The sequence below is a fragment of the Heptranchias perlo genome, chromosome 1, assembly GCF_035084215.1.
Source record: "Heptranchias perlo isolate sHepPer1 chromosome 1, sHepPer1.hap1, whole genome shotgun sequence".
Taxonomy (NCBI): Eukaryota; Metazoa; Chordata; class Chondrichthyes; order Hexanchiformes; family Hexanchidae; genus Heptranchias; species Heptranchias perlo.
In genome coordinates, this window is record NC_090325.1 from 143,868,685 (window position 1) to 143,887,643 (window position 18,959).

Below are 18,959 nucleotides of genomic sequence, written 5' to 3' on the forward strand. Positions count from 1 at the left end.
AGTAAAAATCATTAGTGATGCAAAATGTGGTAGATAAACAGTTTAAATAATCTGTTGATCTGCCACAGTAGAATCTCTGGTGCATAACATATTTGCAAATAACAATTAATGTAGCAGCATTGACTCTTGGATGTTGACAAACATAGCTTTTTGATTGAGCTATATTATAGCCCTAATTTAAAGAACTAGTACACTGTAAATATGTAGAGTAATACATAGATGGGAGAAGTTTGCAGCATGACAACAACAGTATGACTGATAGCTAAATGTGTATCACCTATAGGATAATGAATAGGCCAGAATGCTGTAAAAAGATAGCAATGTCAGGAAATTCAGATAATTTCATAAAGCCCGAGAATGAAGCTCGATTGTTTTACCAACATCATTTTTGAAACATAAGAAGAGTTGCATTCACGTAACACGCTCTGGCCTGCGTATAGGTTGGATGGTGGAGTTAGTGGTGATTTCATTCCAGTTTGGATCAGCTCTTTTTGCCAGCATTGGGTGTTCTGGGAGACACCAATGGGCAACAAGGTCTCCAGATAGTACTGAACGCCTGGGTACTAAATGATTTGAGCTGCAGTAGTTTGATCTGTAGAGATAATAAAACAAAATCAAATGATTCAAATTACATTTCAAACAACAGAAACAATCTTCTTAGCACCTTTCGTGCTGAATTTCCTCTGTGTCCATGTTTCGTTGCTACACCATTTGCACTTCTGAGGGGAGACCCCATTTAAGGAATATTAAAAGGTGCCGTGTATTGTGACAAAAGCCAATAACTGTGGCAGAATATAGAATCATAGAATCATAGAAGTTACAACATGGAAACAGGCCCTTCGGCCCAACATGTCCATGTCGCCCAGTTTATACCACTAAGCTAGTCCCAATTGCCTGCACTTGGCCCATATCCCTCTAGACCCATCTTACCCATGTAACTGTCCAAATGCTTTTTAAAAGACAAAATTGTACCCGCCTCTACTACTGCCTCTACTACTGCCAGCTGCCTATGCATGTCATATGCCTCCTTCTTCTTTTTGACTAGTTCCAGACACTCACCACCCTTTGAGTGAAAAAATTGCCCCTCTGGACCCTTTTGTATCTCTCCCCTCTCACCTTAAATCTATGCCCCCTCGTTATAGACTCCCCTACCTTTGGGAAAAGATTTTGACTATCGACCTTATCTATGCCCCTCATTATTTTATAGACTTCTATAAGATCACCCCTTAACCTCCTACTCTCCAGGGAAAAAAGTCCCAGTCTGTCTAACCTCTCCCTATAAGTCAAACCATCAAGTCCCGGTAGCATCCTAGTAAATCTTTTCTGCACTCTTTCTAGTTTAATAATATCCTTTCTATAATAGGGTGACCAGAACTGTACACAGTACTCCAAGTGTGGCCTCACCAATGCCCTGTACAACTTCAACAAGACATCCCAACTCCTGCATTCAATGTTCTGACCAATGAAACCAAGCATGCCGAATGCCTTCTTCACCACCCTATCCACCTGTGACTCCACTTTCAAGGAGCTATGAATCTGTACTCCTAGATCTCTTTGTTCTATAACTCTCCCCAACGCCCTACCATTAACGGAGTAGGTCCTGGCCCGATTCGATCTACCAAAATGCATCACCTCACATTTATCTAAATTAAACTCCATCTGCCATTCATCGGCCCACTGGCCCAATTGATCAAGATCCCGTTGCAATCCTGGATAACCTTCTTCACTGTCCACAATGCCACCAATCTTGGTGTCATCTGCAAACTTACTAACCATGCCTCCTAAATTCTCATCCAAATCATTAATATAAATAACAAATAACAGCGGACCCAGCACCGATCCCTGAGGCACACCGCTGGACACAGGCATCCAGTTTGAAAAACAACCCTCTACAACCACCCTCTGTCTTCTGTCGTCAAGCCAATTTTGTATCCAATTGGCTACCTCACCTTGGATCCCATGAGATTTAACCTTATGTAACAACCTACCATGCGGTACCTTGTCAAATGCTTTGCTGAAGTCCATGTAGACCACGTCGACTGCACAGCCCTCATCTATCTTCTTGGTTACCCCTTCAAAAAACTCAATCAAATTTGTGAGACATGATTTTCCTCTCACAAAACCATGCTGACTGTTCCTAATTAGTCCCTGCCTCTCCAAATGCCTGTAGATCCTGTCCCTCAGAATACCCTCTAACAACTTACCCACTACAGATGTCAGGCTCACTGGTCTGTAGTTCCCAGGCTTTTCCCTGCCGCCCTTCTTAAACAAAGGCACAACATTTGCTACCCTCCAATCTTCAGGCACCTCACCTGTAGCGGTGGATGATTCAAATATCTCTGCTAGGGGACCCGCAATTTCCTCCCTAACCTCCCATAACGTCCTGGGATACATTTCATCAGGTCCCGGAGATTTATCTACCTTGATGCGCGTTAAGACTTCCAGCACCTCCCTCTCTGTAATATGTACACTCCTCAAGACATCACTATTTATTTCCCCAAGTTCCCTAACATCCATGTCTTTCTCAACCGTAAATACCGATGTGAAATATTCATTCAGGATCTCACCCATTTCTTGTGGTTCCGCACATAGATGACCTTGTTGATCCTTAAGAGGCCCTACTCTCTCCCTAGTTACTCTTTTGCCCTTTATGTATTTGTAGAAGCTCTTTGGATTCACCTTTGCCTGATCTGCCAAAGCAATCTCATATCCCCTTTTTGCCCTCCTGATTTCTCTCTTAACTCTACTCCGGCAATCTCTATACTCTTCAAGGGATCCACTTGATCCCAGCTGCCTATGCATGTCATATGCCTCCTTCTTCTTTTTGACTAGGGCCTCAATCTCCCGAGTCATCCAAGGTTCCCTACTTCTACCAGCCTTGCCCTTCACTTTATAAGGAATGTGCTTATCCTGAACCCTGGTTAACACACTTTTGAAAGCCTCCCACTTACCAGAAGTCCCTTTGCCTGCCAACAGACTCTCCCAATCAACTTCTGAAAGTTCCTGTCTAATACCATCAAAATTGGCCTTTCCCCAATTTAGAATTTTAACTTTTGGGCCAGACCTATCCTTCTCCATAGCTATCTTAAAACTAATGGAATTATGATCACTTGTCCCAAAGTGATCCCTCACCAACACTTCTGTCACCTGCCCTTCCTTATTTCCCAAGAGGAGGTCAAGTTTTGCCCCCTCTCTAGTCGGGCCATCCACATACTGAATGAGAAATTCCTCCTGAATACACTCAACAAATTTCTCTCCATCCAAGCCCCTAATGCTATGGCTGTCCCAGTCAATGTTGGGAAAGTTAAAGTCCCCGACTATTACCACCCTATTTTTCTTGCAGCTGTCTGTAATCTCCTTACATATTTGCTCCTCAATTTCCCGTTGACTATTTGGGGGTCTGTAGTACAATCCTATCAAAGTGATCTCTCCCTTCTTATTCTTCAGTTCTACCCATATAGACTCAGTGGGCGAACCCTCGGATATATCCCCTCTCACTACTGCCGTGATGTTCTCCCTAATCAAGAACGCAACTCCCCCTCCTCTCTTACCTCCTGCTCTATCTTTCCTATAGCATCTGTACCCTGGAACATTGAGCTGCCAGTCCTGCCCCTCCCTTATCCATGTTTCAGTAATAGCTATAACATCCCAGTCCCATGTACCCATCCATGCCCTGAGTTCATCTGCCTTGCCCATCAGACTTCTTGCATTGAAATAAATGCAGTTTAATCTAGACTTCCCTTGGTCTTTGCCCTGCTTTCTCAGACCATCTGTCCGGTCATGTTCTGTACACTCTCCCTTACTGCCTTTTGTTTCTGTCACCATTTTATTTCCCACTGACTTCCTGCATCGGTTCCCATCCCCCTGCCACATTAGTTTAAACCCTCCCCAACAGCACTGGCAAACACTCCCCCTAGGACATTGGTTCCAGTCCTGCCCAGATGCAGACCGTCCAATTTGTACTGGTCCCACCTCCCCCAGAACCGGTTCCAATGGCCCAGGAATTTGAATCCCTCCCTCTTGCACCATCTCTCAAGCCACGTATTCATCTTAGCTATCCTGTCATTCCTACTCTGACTTGCCCGTGGCACTGGTAGCAATCCTGAGATTACTACCTTTGAGGTCCTATTCTTTAGTTTAACTCCTAACTCCCTAAATTCAGCTTGTAGGACCTCATCCTGTTTTTTACCTATATCGTTGGTGCCTATATGCACCACGACAACTGGCTGTTCACCCTCCCCCTCCAGAATGTCCTGCAGCCGCTCCGAGACATCCTTGACCCTTGCACCAGGGAGGCAACATACCATCCTGGAGTCTCGGTTGCGTCCGCAGAAACGCCTGTCTATTCCCCTTACAATCGAGTCCCCTATCACTATAGCTCTGCCACTCTTTTTCCTGCCCTCCTGTGCAGCAGAGCCAGCCACGGTGCCATGAACCTGGCCACTGCCACCTTCCCCTGGTGAGCCATCTCCCCCAACAGTATCCAAAACGGTATACCTGTTTTGGAGGGAGATGACCGCAGGGGACCCCTGCACTGCCTTCCTACTCTTCCTCTGTCTGTTGGTCACCCATTCACTATCTCCCTCAGTAATTTTTATCTGCGGTGTGACCAACTCACTGAACGTGCTATCCACGACTTTCTCAGCATCGCGGATGCTCCAAAGTGAGTCCATCCGCAGCTCCAGAGCCGTCAAGCGGTCAAACAATAGCTGCAGCTGGACACACTTCCCGCAGGTGAAGGAATCAGGGATACAGGAAGGAGCCCTGAATTCCCACATCTCACAAGAGGAACATGACACGGCTCTGGGATCTCCTGCCATGACTTAGGGTAATCCAAGCTGAAAATTGTATGATAAATACTAGGCTATTGCAAGGTTATTTGCTACAATGTGATTTTCAGATATATAATTGTCAGGTTATATTTTGAAGTGAAATGTTAAGCTACTCCCCATTATGGGCCAGACCTGAAGTGTGGGACCAGCTGATCCCCGTACCTGAATTTCTAATATGCACTCCTGCTGGGTGAGGCTCTGCAGCGGGAGCACAAATTTCTAATGTTTACCCTTAAGAATCACAAAGCTAGTCTTTTCTGGAAGATTTATTGTCAGTACTGTGCAATACATTACAATATGTAATGAATGCTGATGGAATCTCCATGTCATGCAAAATGGCATCGCTTGTTTTTAGACTAATGTAAACATGTCCAGCTAGTAATAGCACTTTGATTTTTCAAGCCTGTCAACAAAAGAAGTATTGTGCATCTTTCTAAAGTTGTAAAATTTCCTGTTTTTCAGCTCCCCAATTAGACTGGATCGGAGCTGCTCATCAGTGACCTCAGCACCTTCGAAGGTTTGCTTGGTCTGTGGGGACGAGGCATCGGGATGCCATTATGGTGTCCTTACCTGTGGCAGTTGTAAAGTTTTCTTCAAAAGAGCCGTGGAAGGTAAACCGCTTCATCTCTTTTACATCCCTTTTTTTTTTCAGTTAACCAAACCAGCTGCACTTCCCAGCTTGCCCTGCATGTCTAATTATTTACCAGTACTTGCTGAATAGTACAATACTGCGATTAATACACAATCAGATGAATAGCATCCAGCCGGCTGTACAGAAAAGCACAGCTGTCCTCTGTGGGAAACATAAGGTATGGTTTTCCAAAAAAAAAAGACAATTTAGTTTTAATCTCATTTGATCTCTTCTGCTGTAGCATTTTTCTGTCCCCACAGAAAGTAATCAGACAAAACGTGGCCTGAGGTGCTCAGTTCCTTGTGTGTGGTATTGTACGTTGCACTGTTCTTCGGAGGCCTTTCTCCAGATCACTTATTTGGTTATTTTGCTCTGCAGCCGTGGTGTTTTCCTCTGGTCGACGTGTTAGTGATACTGTTAATGTAATGGGAAGATTTCCTATGTCCGCTATTTGTAATGGTCGATTTTGGAGTCATGTGAGCAGACAGTGCAGATGTTTACTGCCCCACTTGTACCAATGTCAAATCAGGGAAAACAGGCTCCGTGTTAGCAGACTTGAACCCAGGTGCAAACCTCTGCTCACAGGCATTCAACCCCCATTACATTTTTGAAGTTAGGAAGGAGTTGAACATAAACTTCAATGTATTTTTCTGAATTTGACTTTACACCAGTTACAGTGATGCTATCAGGGAAGGCAGGCAAGCTGAGGCCAAGTGCTTTCCCAAAGAGAATGCAAATTTTAGACTGCATTCCCGCACCTTGGCCCCGATATTAGCGTGGCTGCGGGATGGCAGCGGGGGAGGGGGGGGGGTGATTGGGCACATGGGTAACCCGCCCAATAAAAAATGTCCGTTCCCCACGCGATCGCGAGTCAATTGGAGCCGCTTAATGTGGCTTCTGGGTTTGCCGTCCGAAAGCTGCACAGCACCCACATCACAGGCTGTCAGCTGGAAGAGCTCTATTTAAAGGGGAAGTTCCTCAAATGGCAGCTCCTGGAGCAAACACCCACAATGGAGCAACACAGGGGCAAGGCTGCTCCAAGATTCAGCGATGCCTCACTCCAGGTGCTACTGGATGGGGTGAGGAGGAGGAGGGATGTGTCCTACCCGGCGGACGGGAGGAAGTGGTCTGCCTTTGCCACCAAGAAGACCTGGCTCGAGGTGGCAGAGGAGGTCACCAGCAGCAGCAACATCTCCCGCACCTGGGTCCAGTTCAGGAAGCACTTCAATGACCTAACTAGGTCAGCCAAAGTGAGTACACTTACTCATTCTCCTACACTCCGTCTTCCACATCACCGCCCTCACCCCACAACTCATTCTGCACTGCCAACACTCTATCACATCACTCCTCACACCCACATAAGGCTCATCCTCAACTTACCTGCACTTCCTCAGCACTTCCTCACCTCCCTATTAGTCATCCCACCATTACCATTCAACCCAATCCTCATATAATGTCATGGCTCTGTCTCATACTCACCCTCTGATGCATCTCTTTCACGGTCAGCCTCACCCAAACCAATGGATTCATCGGTTGGCCACGTCACCATCACTCACTCACACATCTGTACTTTCTCCACTTATAGGAGAAGGGAGCTCAGAATGCACGGGAGAGGGCGAGGACCGGAGGGGGGCTGCAACAAATCGTCGTCCTCACAGACTAGGAGCAGGAGGCGCTGGAGCTCAGCCGAACCCTCGAGTGCCTGTCTGTCGGGGACGCCGAGACTGGCACCCGACAAACACCTGGTGACAGAACTTTAACATTCAGCACACACAATTTGAATTGATGTTAATATGCCCCACCATCTTCAGCACCTCAGTATGCTCATCGCAACATGACACATCTGTGAGCACGCTTAATATTGTCATCTGTTCTCTTACAGGGCCTTCAGCGACCGCTGTGACGGCAGAGGGCGATTCCTCAAAGGACTTGTCAACCTCTGAGGGTGCACCGTCACATCTAAGCGTGCCATCCTCCAATGCAGATACACAAACCTCAGTGGGTCCTAGTTCTCAGTTAGTTGGGTTGGCACCTGGTGAGTCACCACACACGTGTAAGCACGAGCAGACACTGGTGGCAGGGGCAGTTGTGGAGAGTCCGCGTCGGTGGGCGCACTCCTCTCCAGGCACTGTTTATCTGGACGTAGATGCTGAACCCTGAGGGCCATCCTTTAAAAGGAGAATGATCGAGGGACAGCAGCACATTTGCGAGGTGCTGGAACAGGTGCCACGCGCACTCTCCACAATAGCGCAGAGGATGGAGGAGTCCAACTCCTGCATAAGTGGCACAGGTGCAGGAGGGAATCTCTGAGATAGTGTCACAGGGACGTGAGCAAATCCCTGAGATACTGTCACGGGTAAGTGCGGGAATGTCTGCGATAGAGGGAAGGCTAGTGTCCATTGAGCTTCAAGCACAGCTCACAAATGAGTCCATTCAGGCCCTGACAATGGCCATTCAGACTCACAGTGAACAACGTTCTGCTGCCTTAAACAGGCAGGCAGATGCACTAGCACTGGCCTTACAAGGCTTCACACATGTTCTCCAAACTATTGTCTAGCAGAGTGGTAGGAGTGGCCCAGGGGAGAAATGATGGCGATAGGGGACATGGAAGTGGGGACGCCACTCAAGTGCTCCGATGTCTCACCCGTTGCCCCCCTCTCAACCAGTACCCGCAATGCTGCCTCCTCTCCAGGTGGCCGAGTCTGCCCCTGCACAGTTGCAGGTGGAGCAGTCTTTGGAGGGGCCCTCATGGACACCGAAACCCAGAGGGCGTAGGCCCAAAGCATCTAATCGGTCAGGGCATGAACAAGAGCAACCCGCCACTATCTCTGCTGCAGCCACAAGTGATACACCACGTAGAAGTAGACGGAAGAGAAAGGCGAAGGTTTTGTAAGCACCAAGGGGATGCACAATGGTGTTTGACAGTTTGTCATGTTTTTTATTTATATTTGCTTTTTGTTAGACTCACATTAAATATTATTATTGTCACAACTACAGCCACGTCTTGGCCATTCTTGCCCCGCTTCTGTAATAGGCCCCTTTCATGAGAGTCACCATGAACGCCGACACTTGATGCCACCCATTGGGTCACTCTCCAGTGGGTGTATGTGTAGTTGCAGGACTGCTTTGTGCAGGGAGTGGGGAGGGGGCTGGTGTGGCCGCTGCTCTATCCAGATGGTGAGGACTGGACTCTTCACACTGTCTGATGTTAGGAGAACCGTTCACATATCAGTGACTCCCTGGCCTCATGAGCAGCCAGGTGAGCCACTGCTCTGCCCATGGGTTGCTCCTGCTCCTCCTCCTCTGTCTCCTCCTCCTCCTCAATGTGGGTGGCAGATATGGATGGGGCCTCCTCAAGGGTGCCCCTCTCTGTTGTTGCCCCTCTGTGCTCTTGTCCAGGTGCCTGTGGCTCAGCACCATGGTGTGGAGCTCCACGTGGCGGAGGTGGACGCCGTGCCTGGCGAGGCTGGTGATGTTGCTCGTCCTCGGATGTGATGGTGAATGCAGCCATGACGTCCCCCCCATCCTGACAGTGTGAGTTTGAGGGGGTCCGCAAAGTAGTTAAGTATGTTTGAACAGCAGAATTTTGAGTGGAAAGTAAGAATTTTCAGTGCAAACACAAAGATCGTGCAGCCAAAACTTTGTCTGAAAGAACAAAGTGCCCTGCTGCAATAAGTGACCTTTTCTCCCCATCTGTCAAATAAGCATTTGAAGCTCCCACTGGCTGCTGGTTGAAACACGTCTGTTGCAACATGGAGTGTGTCCCACAGCACGGGAAACACGCTGAGGGTGCTTGAAAATCGCACCCCTGCCAAAATGTGGAGAAAATTAAGTACTTCAAGTACTTAAACTAGCTCAACAACTATGTAAATGATCATCCCGCCAGCTTTGATTGCTGGTGGGACTTCCGCATTCAGGAGGCGCGCGCACCCAGATGCGTCAATGGGGAACCCGGAAGTCTGCGGGTTGGAGCCGAGCTCCGAACCCAAACGGGATTTCCCCGATTTTCAGAGCCCTCTCCCCCCCTCCCCGTCCCCAACGCACCCGCAATTTGCTGGGAAAATCGAGCCCCTTGTCTCGGCCAGCACTTTGATAGATGCTTTTTGTGGGGGGGCGCGGTCACCTATCCACCAACCCTTTCTCTGTGGTAACAAGAAACTTATAAAAGGGAAAAAGTAGAAAATGCAAGCTGTTGGCTTCAGATGGACTTCAATGTTTCCTTCTTGGTCAGAGTGTTACTATAGCTATATAAATGCAAGACTTTCTTTCTTTAGTTATTTATACGATTGTGTCTATACTAGGTTATCCAATTGAAGAACTTATTTTTTGCTGATTTTGTGGTAATTTCACTCTGTTGAAATCACTTATACCATGCTCTATATTTCACAAAAGCAGCTGGCAGAGACTGCATGTGCTTTGGGTATTTAGAATATATTTCGACTGTATTTAAAGAATGACATTTGTTGCCTGAATTGTGGTGCAACCTTGGTAGGAGCCCAGGTGGCCTAAGATGACACTAGTCTTGGTAATGTGGTTATGTGAGTTCTGCATCTGATTCTGTATCTTTATAGAATCAAAGGTACCGCTCAGCTCAAGGCACTGGCAGCAAGTGCTTCAACCAGATCATTTCTACAGGCATAAAAATTGGTTATTCAGGTAATACTGTAGATAAAACAAGCCTCTCGTTTCATGAACATCATCTACACTTTGTGCTTTGGTTTGGTCGCATTGATTAACGTTACAAACTGGGCAAGTAGTCTAATAGCTACAAAACTTGCCTCCTTTATTTTTGAGAGACATTTTAATGAAGCTACGTGTAAGTTAAATTGGAATATGATAAGCTGATCCAAAAACCAACAACTGAATAGAGCTGTAACAAAAGTTTCTTTTTCATTTCAATCATAGAATGGTTAGAATCATAGAATGGTTACAGCATGGAATGAGGCCATTCGGCCCGTCGAGTCAGTGCTGGCTCTCTGCAAGAGCAACCCAGCATCCCCTGTCTAAGCATTCTCCACACGCCATAAAAGTATTGCCTAACTTGATTGGTTCTGGAGAAACCATGGCCTAGAAATCGGCTGACACCGTGCCCGTTTTACAGGCTGTGCCGCCTGCCATATTGGTAAAGGCAGAAAAAGAGACGTCCAAGGCCTGTGCCTGAAACAGGCATTTGTCCCTTTGCATATGCAAATGGGGGAGCTAACACCTATTTGAGGTCCCCTTTGCAAAATTGGTCTGCCCTGCCAGCTGCGTTCTGGAAATTTGGTCTGCATGTGGCCTAACCAGCAGTCCTGAACGGAACCGCTGGAGGCTGCCACCAAAAAGGTAAGTTCGCTTAAAAAAAAAACTTACCTGGAAGTGGAACCGGGAGAAGCAGGGGTGCTTTTTCCACCTGCACTGCTGTGGCGAAGACCATTGCCGGCACCCGATCGGCACCCTCCTGATCACCTCCCGATTTACCCCTTCCTCCCTTCCTGGACTAAACTGCAGACCGGTGACACAGCGACTCGAAATGCAATGCCGATTTGCCAACGAGCTGCCTGGGGATGCCCAGCATGCCTCTATGGCTCATCGGTCTCATTTAGATCAGGCTCGGGACCCAATAGCGGTTGTACCTCGAGCTTACCCGTCCCGGCACAAGACTGTCTTAAGCAATCATGTAAAATGCCATTCTGAAATTGTAGGCAGGTGGTGAAGAATGTGGTTTCCCATTCTCAACTTTCTATAGAGCCCCAAGACCTGTAAGAGTTCATTTTTACCCAGCTTAAAAGCTTTTGTTCTTCTTTTTCCTCATATCACACCTTCAGGTGGAATGATTATGATATCAGACCAGAGATTATGGGGGTAATTTTGACTTTAGACTATAGTATAAAACGCGTGATATCAGCTTGGCCACTCGTTAAACACCTCTGCTGATTTTTGTTTCCATTGGCTTTAATCCTACAGCGTGTAGAGGATGTATATCAATCGAAGAATGAAAGAGAACTGTATGTTTGTATTAAAAACCTTTTACTAGTTCCAGTTCCTGTTCCCCAGTCCTTACTGTGATTCTGTTTCTCTGCTCTTAATGAACAAATGCCCAGAGCTTTAAGTCTTGGGGCTATTTTTCACCTATTTGATACAAAATTATAGACATGCATAAGCAGGAAGCAGTATCAGTAGAAAATAGTAATGGACCAATTGTCTGTGTTTAATGTTGCTCTTGAGGATTGCTCCTGTCCAAAAATGGGGTCAAGAAAGCTACCGGAAAGTTAAAGAAAATCTTTTTTCTCAATTTTCCTGATTCATTAGAAGCGCTTCACACCTATGCCAGATGTTCTCCAGTTATGTGGTTCTGCGATGTAGAGAGAATAAGTGGCACATTTCCTGGGAAATCCATACTCTAGACAGTCTCCCCTTTATTAGTGGATCAAGCCTAGCATTTCTCTTAATGAAATGCCCTAAAGGGCATCCGTGATATTGATATTTGCAGGCTGGCACACCATCCTCCTGTCTCTCACTGTTGACCTTGACCCCTGACAAGTAGCTCTCCTCCCTTGCTAATCAGATCAATTGGTGTCCCTGTTAACTAGGATTAGCTTTACAGAAGCAAAATGGTCATCAAGCTCTAGATGCAAATGAGGCAAACTGCAGTGAATCAGAAGCCAGCACCAGCATGTCCTCGGGTTATAATTCTTCTATTCGTTCTGAGTTACAGTTGAAAATTATAATGTTGGCTTGTTTTGTTTCCTGGATTTCCTGGCTCACAAAAATATCTTATTGTCTCTTGAATCCATTTATTCTTTGCTTCAATGGCGTTACCTCGTTACTTATTCCAAGCAGCTATAGTTCTGTCTGAATTCCCTACCTACTTCCAAATTCCTCATTTCTAAAATCATGTTTCCAAGTTTTTTAACCATTTCTCAGTGTAAATAATTTATACTAACTTTGTCAACCCATCATAATTTTGAAAACTTCTGCTAGGTTATTTTGAAATCTCATTTCCAACTAAAATAAGCTCAACATTCTTAACATTACCTCATAATTTAGATCCCAAAGACCTAATATCACCCTCATTGTCCATTCTGCACCCTCTCATACAAAATAATATTCTTCCTGCAGAATGGTGACCAGTACTTTGCATAGGATGAGTCTAAGCTCAGGCCTTAAACAGTAACACCCTTTCTTTTTGTCCATACTTTACCAATGCAACACAGTACCTCTTTTATATTTTCCAAGTTAGGTAAACATTGGACTAGATATATCCACAATAACCTCAGATTCCTGTTTCCTGTTAAGTGCGTTAAATGAATTGACTATTCCATTCAACACATACTTCCTATTTTGATTCCTTGACCCATACAAAAATATTTTATTTTTGCCTACATAGCCATTAGGCGGTCCAATTTACTAAAAGATCATTCAAGAAAGGAGGGAGAGAGAAAACAGGGTCTGATGTCAGGCCAGTTAGCCTGACATCAGTTGTCAGGAAAATGCTGGAATCCATTATTAAGGAAGTGGTAACAGGGCACTTAGAAAATCATAATATGATTAGGTAGAGTCAGCATGGTTTTATGAAAGGGAAATCGTGTTTGACAAATTTATTAGAGTTTTTTGAGGAATGTAACTAGCAGGGTAGATAAAGGGGAACCAGTGGATGTAGTATAGTTGGATTTTCAAAAGACAATTGATATGGTGCCACAAAGGGGCTCACGGGGTTAAGGGTAATGTATTAGCACGGATAGAGGATTGGTTAAAGGATAGAAAACAGAGAGTAGGGATAAACGGGTCATTTTCAGGTTGGCAGGCTGTAACTAGTGGGGTGCCGCAAGGATCGGTGCTTGGGCCTCAGCTATTTACGATCTATATTAAATACATAGATGAAGGGACCGAGTGTAATGTATCCAAGTTTGCTGATGATACAAAGCTAGGTGGGAAAGTAAGCTGTGAGGAGGACACAAAGAGTCTGCAAAGGGATATAGACAGGTTAAATGAGCGGGCAAGAAGGTGGCAGATGGAGTATAATGTGGGGAAATGTGAGGTTATTCACTTTGGTAGGAAGAATAGAAAAACAGAATATTTTTTAAATGGTGAGAAACTATTAAATGTTGGTGTTCAGAGAGATTTGGGTGTCCTCGTACAAGAAACACAAAAAGTTACTAAACAGGTACAGCAAGCAATTAGGAAGGCAAATGGCACGTAGGCCTTTATTGCAAGGGGGTTGGAATACAAGAGTAAGGAAGTCTTACTATAATTGTGTAGGGCTTTGGTGAGACTTCACCTGGAGTACTGTGTACAGTTTTGGTCTCCTTATCTAAGGAAGGATATACTTGCCTCAGAGGTGGTGCAACAAAGGTTCACTAGATTAATTCCTGGGATGAGAGGCTTGTCCTATGAGGAGAGATTGAGTAGAATGGGCCTATATTCTCTGGAGTGTAGAAGAATGAGAGATGATCTCATTGAAACATATAAGATTCTCAGAGGGCTTGATTGGGTAGATGCTGAAAGGTTATTTCCCCTGGCTGGAGTGTCTAGAACTAGGGGGCATAGTCGCAGGATAAGGGGTCAGCCATTTAAAACTGAGATGAAGAGGAATTTCTTCACTCAGAGCGTTGTGAATCTTTGGAATTCTCTACCCCAGAGGGCTGTGGATGCTCAGTCGTTGAGTATACTCAAGGCTGGTATAGATCGATAGATTTTTGGGCTCTAGGGGAATCAAGGGATATGGGGAATTGAGGTTGAAGATCAGCCATGATCTTATTGAACGGCGGAGCAGGCTCGAGGGGCTGTATGGCCTACTCCTGCTCCTATTTCTTATGTTCTTAAGATCCAAATTGCAATTATAGTCGGCAAGGACTCTCACCTGCTTCTTGACTTGCTTGCTTGTTTGGCTGCAAAGATCCCCTTTTTGTCTTCTTGCTCGCTTGCTTTCTGGCACATTGCCCCCTCAACTGCCAGCCATCTTCCCCCTGTTCGCTCACCCACCCAAAAGTTTTCCAGCCCACCCACCCAGCTGCTTCCCAGCCCCCTTGCTCGCCCACACACTCAACTCAAGTGGTTTCTGGTGTACTTGGTCACCCACCCATCCTAAGTGCCTACCTGTTCAGCCTTCCACTCTAACTTCTTCCCAGGCGGCTGTTTGCTGGAGTTCCTTTCAGGCTGCCTGAATTCAAGCTGACAAACCAACTTGGCCGCATGCCCTGAGTGCTTCCATCTCACCTACATGACTGAGTGCTTCACACCTACTAAAATGCAAAAGAAAAGAAGGAGACTTAGAGGAAGAGAATGAAAGAGAGTCAAAAGTAAAGGGGGAAGTAAAACAACAAGGTGTGAAGTAAGAAAGCGAGCAGTGATAGAGAGAGTGAAAAGTAAAAGGGAGAGTGAAAGAGAGGGAGAAGGAGGGGCAGAGGTGGTATAAAAGTGAGTGATTGATGTGGAGGAGGAAGAAATACAGAACTGAAGGAGGAAGAGATACAGAAGTAGAGAAGGAGGAGGGAGACAGAAATGAGAGATGAGATGAACAGAGGAGGAGAGACAAAAGCGGTAATGAGAGACATACGGACAGAATTGGAGAAGAGGAGAAAAGGAAACAAGTAAAAGAGAAAAAGAGAGAAATTGACTTTTTTAGCTGTATCCTTAACTGGAAGAGCACAAAGAGCAAAGATTTATTTTTGAGTGTAACCTGACGCAAAAAATGTTTAAGAACTACTGAATTAGATTACTTCTTGGTGATATTTATTATCAAGGATGCACATATTGTTTGAGCAAACTGTGAGCAAAAGTGGGCTTAAAAATACAAAACAAAATATTTTATTTTAGGACTTCAGATTTCGCTCCAAAGAGATTTGGTGCTCTCATGTTAATCGTGCTTAATCTCTTTTGGCACTTGTGGCTTCTCCCTGACTAAAAACATCTTAACAGTCCCTTCATCTGTCCCTTCTCTGCAGAGCCGCTTGCCCAATGCTTACGCTTCTGACCATCACCACTGTCTCCGACGCAGCACCTCCATCATATTCCTGGCTGGCATGCTTGTGATCCTTTCGAAGGACTGGGGACTTCCAGTCCTGGGCCAGTACTTAGGATCTGAGTCTATACTCAGGGCTCGGCTCTATGTTCTGGATTGCTGAAGGTCCCGAGGTAGAAAGAGTATATGGATTCTCAACTCAATTACAATTTAGTATGAGTCCATGACACAAAATCCTCGTCGTTTGGTGTTAAATGGAATTAAAATAGCAACTCACTCCGAAAGGTTGAAGGGATGGCCAGAGGTGTGAAATGGAAAATGCAAACTGGTACAATAGAGGGACTCTTCTGAGGTTAATACCTTTAAAAAGAGCTAGATGAAAATCTAGTTAAGAATGGGATTGAGGGTTAGAAGAGCAGATAGAGATGATTGGATTGTGCATCATGGTGAAAATTGGTGGCTCCTGATGTGTTGGTATTTTAGAGGTAGTGGCCTAAGCTTTCTGCACCCCCATCCTCCTGCTTCTTAAGTGGGATGCACCTCTGATGGGTGGGACTTCCAGCCGCTTCAGAGATGCCCCCCTGACTATGCTGTATTTCTGGCTCCAGTGTCATTAATATATGGGAGGTGGGATCCTCAACTCCAATGGGGAGTTGCGCCAGCCCGGGGAGTTGGACACTGTACTGCGGTAGGCCTTGGAAGAAAGAAGCAGCCTGTACACTAATGTGATAAAAACATTCTTAAAATGTTACCTTTCCTTTGTGGGGCCTGTGCACAACTATGCTCCGAGAGAACTTGCACAGGCCCCTTTTCTTTTTTTCTAGCCCAATAACCCCACCACCGACATCTGACTCCTGGATGTCAATGTCTTAATGGCCTGCTCCTGCCTCACCATTTCTGCAGTGCAAATGGCAAGAAACATTGCAGAGGCCGAGTTTCCTTCATTTGCATATATTTACTGTACACCTGCCACGTATGGCTGCAGTGTGTACCATCCACAGGATGCACTGCAGCAACTCGCCAAGGCTTCTTTGACAGCACCTCCCAAATCCGCGACCTCTACCACCTAGAACGACAAGGGCAGCAGGCACATGGGAACAACACCACCTGCACTTTCCCCTCCAAGTCACACACCATCCCGACTTCAAATATACCGCCATTCCTTCATCGTCGCTGGGTCAAAATCCTGGAACTTCCTACCTAACAGCACTGTGGGAGAACCTTCACCACATGGACTGCAGCGGTTCAAGAAGGCGGCTCACCACCACCTTCTCAGGGCAATTAGGGATAGGCAATAAATGCTGGCCTCGCCAGTGACGCCCACATCCCATGAACGAATAAAAAAAATGCAGTGATAGAGCAGTTTGTGCCTTCTGTATTGAAGGAAGGGGCTTGATGGGCTGAATAAGGCCAAGATATATTTGTTGAGCGAGTAGCGGGAGCTTTACTCATCTAGGTGTGTTGTAGTTGGCCTAAGAATGTTTGATAAGGATACTAGATGGAAAAGAATGGAAAATGTTCCATTCTACAGCACTGCAACTTTGATGAATACAAAATTGATTGCAGAGAAACAAAAAATCATTTGAGGGAAAAAAGTATGACTTTCAATGTAAATTTTTACTTTGGATAATTTTTCCAGGGGTCCAATGGCCAGGTCTGGGTATCATTGGACTGAAAATAAATGTTTAACTTTAAAGGATTGCCATTTCTATTTTAGTAATCAGTGATGCATTAGGCTAAAAATGTCTGTCAGTGATATCAGCAAACAAACTCAATGATCTATCTATTTTAACAGAAGCATTAACAGTAATTTCTATTAACAGTTTCAACCCTTAAAGTGCGACTAACAAGAGGAAAAATATGGACTATAACATTGCACTTCCACAGCATCCTCTTTAAAAACTGGACCCGATGTTCAAGTTCCATAGATTTAGCTTTACTAAGATTTTAAAATATCAGGGCATTAACTTTAAGAAGCATAAATACAAATGCTTCACAGAATTCACCAAAAAAGGAGTGTCAACAAGCCACTATTTTTATTTACCTGATTTAGGATCATATAGTCTATCATCTATCTAGTATATCTTGTTTAAAATCCTGCATTTGCACACACTTAGTCTCTGCACCACTTGAGTTCCTGTTGTTATGTTTTTGTCACTCATTTTGTGTCAACTTTTTCCCATTAGAAATTCGACATTTATAATGGGATTTGCTTATGTAAACTTGTCGTGCAGTAATTATGCGTCCCAGTATAGAGGCACTGTAGTGCCTCTGTCTCTAGTTGCCCACCCGTTATGCCAATGGTTGCACTTTAGTGTCTGTCTCCTTCCTAACTGATAAATCCCCAGCTCCCCTGGTGGTGTCACTCCTGCTGTCCCTTCTCCTCCTTGGCCAAAAACTGGCCCGATGCTCCAGTCCTTGCTTCACCAAACACCGTTTTTTGTGAGACGTCCGTCCCACTTCTTAGTGCCAACTAATAAAAATATTTATTATCGGCCTATGGCCAACACTTTTAGTTACATTTTTGGGTTTTAAAATCCACACGCCAGCGATCATGGCCAAAAAGTCTGAATTTGCTACACACACTGAGGAACTAAGGATATCAAAGTGACAGAGGACTGTCCAAATTCAACTTCCAGTCAAAAAGACAGAAGTCAAGAAAGCAGTGATATAACATAAGAAGACCTAGGGGAAGAAAATTACTAGGGTGCCTGCTAATTCAAGAGGCATAGAAAAGTGAAGGTGCCTGCAATGGAAGATCGAAGGCCTCATTCCTGAGTCTGACAAGTGCATACCTCTTGCAACTTGTACAGTTGAATATTTTTATCAGTTTTTATAAAGGCACCATTTTAGGGCCGATTTTAACGGTGGGTGTGTCCTGACTCAGAGGCAGGAATGTTACCACTAAGCCAAAGGCTCGCTCCCATCAATTGAGTGACAGACTGGAGAAGGACCAGTACCGCCAAAAGTGTCACGGTATACACATTTTTGGCTGCAGAAGACCAAAGGTTCGCTGCACTATAGATTTTTTGATTTATGTGGCTGATTATATTAATGCTTAGTTGGTTAGGAGTGTCTTCAGCCACAGTTTCAGCTGAGAGATCAGCTTTGCATTCAGATGTTGTAAACAAATAACCAAGTAAATCATGACTTGCTCACCTGGAAATTTGGTAGGTTTCTTTTCACAAACCCACTGATGGCATCTATATCTTCAGGTAGGTACAATATATCATATCCAACACTCTGGAAAGACCAACAATAATGTAAAACTTTTGCCATATGGTCAACTGTTTATCTACGTTCAGAGGAATGGATAAATGCCCTTTCTTCGCATAATACTTTGTGCCTCCCCATCAATTTTAGTGTTACTCCCCAGCTGACCCTTGTAACTATCACATGTCCAACTTGATACTTACATTCAAAATAACAGGGAAACCGATGCTCACCCAAAAATAAAATTCTATTTCTTGCAACATTTATATACAAAATACTATTTACAAATTATATTCAATACTTCATACACACTATCTACACATTGGGCCGGATTTTGCTG

At 45.0% G+C, this 18,959-nt stretch overlaps 1 protein-coding gene across 2 annotated transcripts in view; it reads left to right on the forward strand.

Annotated features, from left to right (window-relative positions):
* Positions 1-18,959, forward strand: part of nr3c2 (nuclear receptor subfamily 3, group C, member 2) — a 327,756-nt gene that overhangs the window by 237,947 nt on the left and 70,850 nt on the right. For both annotated transcript variants that reach the window (XM_067992205.1, XM_067992200.1), the window contains one exon: positions 5,295-5,443. In XM_067992205.1, the coding sequence (XP_067848306.1) occupies positions 5,295-5,443 (149 nt within the window). The remainder of the gene's footprint in view (positions 1-5,294; positions 5,444-18,959) is intronic.